The sequence below is a fragment of the Salvia miltiorrhiza genome, chromosome 1 (genome assembly GCF_028751815.1).
Source record: "Salvia miltiorrhiza cultivar Shanhuang (shh) chromosome 1, IMPLAD_Smil_shh, whole genome shotgun sequence".
NCBI lineage: Eukaryota > Viridiplantae > Streptophyta > Magnoliopsida > Lamiales > Lamiaceae > Salvia > Salvia miltiorrhiza.
In genome coordinates this window covers 56,116,001-56,123,250 of record NC_080387.1, presented here as the reverse complement: position 1 = coordinate 56,123,250, position 7,250 = coordinate 56,116,001, and the positions used below count along the sequence as shown (strand labels likewise).

General features: G+C 36.6%; 1 protein-coding gene across 6 annotated transcripts; it reads right to left on the bottom strand.

The window, feature by feature from the left end:
- On the bottom strand, positions 1–6,175 carry LOC130996570 (2-alkenal reductase (NADP(+)-dependent)-like). 6 transcript variants are annotated; one of them, XM_057921862.1, is made up of 9 exons: positions 5,924–6,175; positions 4,757–4,825; positions 3,756–3,852; positions 2,709–2,769; positions 1,624–1,870; positions 1,358–1,535; positions 875–1,041; positions 706–788; positions 1–558 (listed from the first exon to the last, which is right to left on the bottom strand). In XM_057921862.1, exons 5-9 carry the CDS (start codon positions 1,849–1,851, stop codon positions 180–182), a joined length of 1,035 nt encoding a protein of 344 aa, XP_057777845.1. In that variant the 5' UTR covers positions 1,852–1,870; positions 2,709–2,769; positions 3,756–3,852; positions 4,757–4,825; positions 5,924–6,175; the 3' UTR covers positions 1–179. The 6 variants fall into 6 exon arrangements, with proteins under 6 accessions (XP_057777845.1, XP_057777853.1, XP_057777861.1 ...); XM_057921870.1 differs by having other exon boundaries at positions 3,815–3,852; positions 5,924–6,171; XM_057921878.1 differs by lacking the exon at positions 3,756–3,852.
- Between the last annotated feature and the right edge of the window lie 1,075 nt (positions 6,176–7,250).

The following is a 7,250-nucleotide window of genomic DNA, read 5'->3' as shown; positions in this document are numbered from 1 at the left end:
TTATGGTGGAATATGACTCCGTAACATTATAATATCACAAAAAATGCATGCATCACAATATTGTCGAAACAAACAATCCACATAGCTAGTGTTAATATGTTATGTGATCACAACTGACATGCTATAAATCGAAAAACAAAAACACAGAAGTGGTGTGAGAGCGAGACAATTAACATTAGCTAGTGGGATGCGAGACGCACGATCTGCTTGCCGACGTTGTGGCCGGAGAAGAGGCCTACCAACGCAGCCGGTGCGCTTTCGAGCCCTTGGGCGACGTCCTCCACATATCTAATCTTTCCTTCTCTTATAAGTGGCAGAATGAAATCGAGAAACTTGGGAAAGAGATGCACGTAGTTGGAAACCATGAACCCCTGCATACGAATTTCCTGTGCTACAATTTTAAACAAGTTTTTGACGCCTTGTGACTCTTGGAGGTTATATTGTGAGATCATCCCACACGCAACAATTCGACCATTCAACTTCATGTTGAGAAGAGCCGCTTCCAGCATCTCTCCTCCCACGTTATCAAAGTATATGTCAATCCCTTTCGTGAAATATCTAAAAATAATTAACCAACATTAATTAATAGATATGCTTATTCAGAATCCAACTTTGAATGGACTCATCATTTTCAAACTGTAAACATAACAAAATACTCATTTTAATTAAGGTAAAAAATTAAAGGGTCAAGGTTGGATAACTAACCTCTTTAAAGCTGCATTCAGATCAGCTTCTTCTTTATAGTTAAATGCATAATCAAACCCAAATTTGGTCTTCAACAGATCCACCTAATTATAAATCCCAATTAATAATTAACATACAAGATCATATGTATATGTATAATTAATGTTGTGAATTTATGCATGGAGCAAACTTTATCTTTGGTGCCAGCACTTCCGACGACATAGCAGCCTAAAAGCTTCGCAAACTGGCCAACAATCTGACCAACAGCTCCCGAAGCAGCAGAAATGAAGACTGTTTCTCCTTGTTTCGGACATGATATCTCATAAATCCCAACATAAGCAGATAGCCCAGACCACCCTGAATTTATATATCCACTATTAAAAATATTCATTTCTATAATAATCGGACAATCAAAATATCGGATCCGAAAATGGCACTGTTCAATAAAATAGTTCAATTGTTCCATAAGATTTTTCAATTAAATAGGACTAATGAATTGTCCGATTGAACAATTCAATTTTTCTATACATATGTCAACATTCAAGATCTTTTTTTTTTGTACCTTCACCTGTTCACCTAAAAGTAGGTAAAAGTGTAGTCTTGTTTTTATCAAATTGGGAATTTTGACAAATCTGATGAAATAGAGATAGGTGTTTTAGTTGAAGAAACTGACCAAGAATTCCAGTGTAGTAGGAGAGAGGAACATCTGTATCCTGAATTTTGAAAAGGCCCTCTGTGGATTTAATAAGACTATATTCTTCCCATCCAGTCATACCCCAAATCAACTCATCTTTCTTGAAATTGGGATTAGAAGAATCCAGCACTTTGGCCACTCCGGCTCCTATAATTGGCTGGGTAAAATTAATCAAGAACAGTAAGTTTTTTTTGCAGACAATATATATAGATATTTATGATTGATAAATGAGAGAGCAGACGAACCAAGGCAGGGGTAAAGACAGGAATATAGTTGTGGTCGGTTTTGGTCATGCGGCTGCGCATGTAAGGATCGCAGGACAAGTAGAGATTCTTCACCAAAACGGCGTCGCTGCAGCCTTCCGGCACCTTCAGTTTGATTGTCGAGGTTTTCAGAATCATATCAGATTCTTTGGGATATCCATTTATGTAGCCCTTGAATATCACCTGTTTGTTGCTCACTTCCTCCGCCATTGATTACTGCTCTGCTCTCCTTCACATATGAATTAATGGCCGAGCGCAATTATTGAAGATAAATGAGTTTAGTACCAAGACTATCAGTGTCACAACTAGATAGATTCTTTTTGTTTTGTTTTGTTTATGAAGACCTGTGTTTTTTTTATGAAAACCAGTCACCACGTTTTTTATGCTCTCTGTTAAAATTTTGTAAAATAAAATATAGTCGTTGGGATGCTTGAAAAGCAACTACCAAGTCTTTCTTAACGATTTATTGATTTCAATTTTTTTTCATAGAATCTTCATTTTCTGAGTTATCCCTCCCATCTATATTAGTAATATAAAAGTGTATTCGTTCTCATGTATCTCTAACGTTGAACATCATACTCTTTTTTTTTTTTATTATTTTTATTTGTTGGTGAAAAAATAAGATGTTATTTTTTTCCTTTCTAAAAAGTTTACATATATAATTATTTTAAATTTAATATTTTGACATTATAGTAATTTTTAATGCAATTAAGGAGAAGAAAATTTGTATTAATTTAATATGAATTTGTAAATAAAAAATTAGCTATATATCTTAAAATTAGAATTTAAAATAGGGTTAATTACGCGAAAAATCATGAACTTTGATCGGATTTCCAAACTTGCCATAAACTTCTTCTTTTTTTAATAAAAAATTTCCTAAATTTAATCGTTTGAACAATTTTTCCATGGTTTTCAAAAATCCCCAAATTGAGTGCTGACATGGCATCACCAGCGGTAAATCAAAACGACGTCGTTTAGGTGGGGGGTAAAACGACGTCGTTTTGAGCCCAAAACTTTCTCTCTCTCTCTCTCTCTCTATGTGTGTGTGTGTTAGTGGTCGAGCTCACCGAAAAGAAGGTTTTCCGTCTTCGTGGGCAGAGCTTTTCCAACCACCTGGTACTGGTGGAACTGCAAACACCGCCATTCACAAAATCAAATCAAAATCCGTAGGTAGAGCTCTTCTGTCTCTAACGTAGAGTTTTGGGATTTCAGATGGTGATGAAGAATTAAAAAACCCTAAACATTTTAAGCGGATCTGGTGATGGTGGGGGAGGACGGTGGAGAGAGAGGTGTGTGGTGGTGGGGGAAGGCGAGGGGGGGCGGCGGATCTACGAGGTGGTGGAGGAGGGCGGTGGAGAGAGAGGTGTGGTGTGGGGGAAGACAGCGGGTGTCACAGCCCAAAACCATTTATTTTCTTTACAAATTTTATTTGAAAATTATTGAACTTTTAAAGTGCTTGAAAATTATTTTATTTATTTAATTAATGTTAGTCTAGTCGTGCCCCTAATTAGAAAAGTGACCGTAATATTGAACTTTTGATATTACACACTTATATGAACAAATAAAATTATAAATTATAAATATTTATTTACATATATATAGTTATTTACGATAAGAATAAATAAATCAAGATATATAACTTGATTTATCAAAAGATAGTATATACATGATTTTTCGCTTGAATTTCCAATAAAATTTTAGTTAGATTTGGGTGTCACAGCGGGGGACGGGGGGCGGTGGAAAGAGAGGTGTGGTGTGGGGGAGGGTAGCGAAGGGGGCGGCATGTGACAGCCCCGATTTCTTGGGAGAATAAGAAATGGGCTATGTGACGAAACTACTAAACTTTATTTGAATTAAATGAGTAATAGGCCAATAGAGTCGGGCATCATTTCATCAATTGAAAAATATGTCATATTCCAAAGGTAATAAGTATGATATTATGATATAATTGTTCTCCCTAACATGATCGAAAGTTCGAAGGTCTGAGCCCAAAACAACATTTCATATTAGGCATATAATATATATGCAGAATAACAATCACTTGGGAAAACGATGGAAAATGGAATCCAGATTAAAACGATTTAAAGTATAGTTAGGCATAAGATTATATTCACCAAGTGAATTTGTTTCAGCGGAAGTAAAACATAGTGTTCTTCAATATTACAGCAACAACCTTTCCTCAGCCTCGCACGTCACCACCAGTTGCTCAATCTGCAAAAGGTTTTGAAAACAATTGCAGGGCTGAGTACTAGTGTACTCAGTGGGTTGAGCCATTTAAAAAATATTTTAAAAATCATTTACTGAAAAAGATAATTCATGTCTTAAACAGTATAACACAAAATGTTTTTAAAGTGAGTCATTCCATGCATACTAAAATAATATGAGCTCATATTTTCCTGGCCATCTATTGGGCATGCTATCTACAACTGATTGTCACCGAATCTCTCGAGACTAGGGGTGAGCAAAAAATCCGAAACCGAATAACCGAACCGATCCAAACCGAAATTTTAAAATATGGTTCGATTTTTTCGGTTTTTCGGTTCGGTTCGATTTTTTTCCCCATAAAATTTTGATTTTTCGGTTCGGTTCGGTTCGGATTTTTTAAAACCAAACAAAACCGAAAAACCGAATTATATTTATAATATATATTATATATATATATAATATTTTAATTATAATTTTATAATATCTAACTTCTAATATTTTTTAATTTTATAGTTTTTCTTTTTAAAATTTCGGTTTTTTTTTTGAAAATTTCGGTTTTCTTCGGATTAATTCGGTTTTTCGGTTCGGTTCGGTTTTAATTATAAAAATTTCGGTTAATTCGGTTCGGTTTGTTCGGTTAATTCGGTTCGGTTTTTTTTTTAAAACCGAACTAAAATATGGTTTGGTTTGATTTTAGCAAAAACCGAACCATATAACCGAATGCTCACCCCTACTCGAGACAACAGGTTTTGGTGTGCGTACACAATTCTGGTTAGCAGAGCTAACAATGTTCTGGTAGAAGCAATAACCAATAGAGAGCAAAAATATTTTAAGCATGAACCATCAACTTTAACTTTACATAAAACCGAGCTTATTAGCTCAAACATACATTTCGTAAATAAAGCCTCACCTGATTAGGAGAAAATCCAAACAATATAACTCAGCTGATCAAGAGCCTAAATATCCTCTTCTGTAGGACCTACAAGATAAGTTTTCAACTTAAACTCAGTCCTAAAATCAAGCTTAACCTTTATGACTTGTCATCATTTTCTAACTAGATTCGCAACACCCGGATTTTCATAAATTCAACATAAAATTTGAAAATCATTTTTTCTTGGCTAAGGGTTTCAATAATACCCTTGCTCAGCTTTTACTTTAAAAAACTCAATTCACAAATAAGTAAATTCATGGTCCAATTAGTAATTTAATAAGGGGCTCTCTTCATACAAAATTACAGCCCAAAATATAATTCATAGCCCAAGTTATAAAAGTGCAGCCCACTTAATTAAATTAGAGGCCCAATGTTGGAGCCCAACTCAACTAATCAATCTCTCCTCTCTTCTCCTTTTTCTCAACGCACACACACAGACACAAGACCTCACTCTCTCACTCTCCCATTCGGTCTCTCCCTCCTTTCCTCACCTCACACCGCCGCTGCCTCCGCCTCCCACAAATCCGGCGGCGCGTCGCCGGTTTGCCACCGCCACCTTCATCTCTCTCTATCTTTCTCCCTCTCTATCCAATTCTCCTGCAAAAACCCCAAATACAGAAATCCTAAATCCCCAAAGTCGCCTCCGCCTCCCTCCTCATCACCGGCCACCACCCTCCAGTGTCTCCCTCTTCTCACTCATCTCTTTTCTCTTTATAAGATACAAAAATTATCGAAAACCCTAAGATCCTGCCTACCCATCCACCGTCTCCCTCCTCTGCTACTCCAACCGACACCGCAGCCTCCGTCTTCCCTTTCCGAACTGTAGCGGACTCCCCTCTTTCTCTCTCTCGGCCGCAACAGCGGAAGCCTCAGGCCGCCACTGCCGCCGCCGGTCCTCCCTCGACTCACAACCCCAGCAACAACCTCACACACCAACATACACAAGACAAATAGATTCATTTATTCTAAATGCTTTAACTAACTGATTTGCAGAAAAATGCACGTGTATATGCAGGCATACATTATATGCAAAGTCAATTTATATGCCATACTTCTCTTGCTTTCTGTTTCAAGATTCCTTGTTAATGTGACGTTTCTTTATGAAATAGATTACTGATTATGGCATGAATATGTGAGTTGGTTTACCTCTGTGAAAATAATTTCGGTTTCTTGAATTTATGAGAATGGGTTGTGGAAGAACTGTTGATTTGGTAGATTATAAATACTTGCAGGTATTCTGGAGCGATTGTGAGAGTTCTTGAAATTGAGATATGAGAGATAGAAGTTTGCTGGGGAATGCGATGGACTGAATTGTTTGGAAGGAGAATGAAATCAGCTAATTTGTGGTTGATGAAGCTGAAAGATTGGGGGTGTTAAGTAGGAGGAAACTAAGCTACGTGGACATTTGAGATTCTGAATTCCATTCAATAAATAATGTGGTAGTAAGAAAATATCTGTTTGAAAAACTTGAGCTCCAAGAATATAAAAACTCAATTGGGCTTTGAAAAATCCATAAATAAGATAATCCGGCCCAGATGAAACAATTGGATCCATACCTTAATTAAATAAGGCCCATAAATCAAATTTGAAATGAATAAATTCTACTCAAAAGCCTAATTAAAAATTCTGAATCTTTGACTAATGAATTTCAAAAATATTGCTAAATCTCATGAAATATTTATTCCATGTAAAAATTTAGACCATAGCCATATAGTATCATCAAAATTATGCAAAGCATAAAGTTTGATTTTTGCTTCAAAATTTTAACAAACCATTTATCGAAATTAAAACAAATTTTCTCCGGTGTTGGGAACCTTGTGGAATATTCTAACCCTTGTTTTGATGATACCAAAATTCATAGGACTTATATGTAATAGACTAGAATCGTTTTGAACTCAAGTGTTAGAGTTCGTCTCTAGTTTAGTTGCGGTGTCGAAGACTGAAGACTGAAGAACGAAGACTGAAGACTGCAGATACCAACTGAAGTATCAGTTGAAGACTGATTATTTAATGCGCACAATGGACTGATACTAAAGTCAAGTATCAGTTGAACATTTCTCCTAGGACTGATCTTCCAACGTTCAGAGGAAGCCACGTACGCACAAGTACAGCCGCATTAAATGCAGAGATCTCAGAATATCTTATCTCTGCAGAGGTTATTCCTATCTGGTGGTTACTTTTCAGAGATGTCACATCTCCTGTCCATCAAAGAGAGCCGTTTCCACACAGACAAGGAACCTCGAAGATTGAAGCCTCAGCCCAAATTCGAATTGCTCTCCAACGGAAGAAATCTTGAGGACGATTTACGCCAACAGATCTATTCAAGAGTTCTCCTACAAATAGCGCTCGATGATCACTTCAATCTTCACCGATTCAACGACATAAGCTGAAGCTTTGCCGAAATTGCTACTCAGCCTAAAGCTTAACCGCCCCAAAGCTTGAATCGAAGAAGAGAATTCCAAAGCCAAAATCA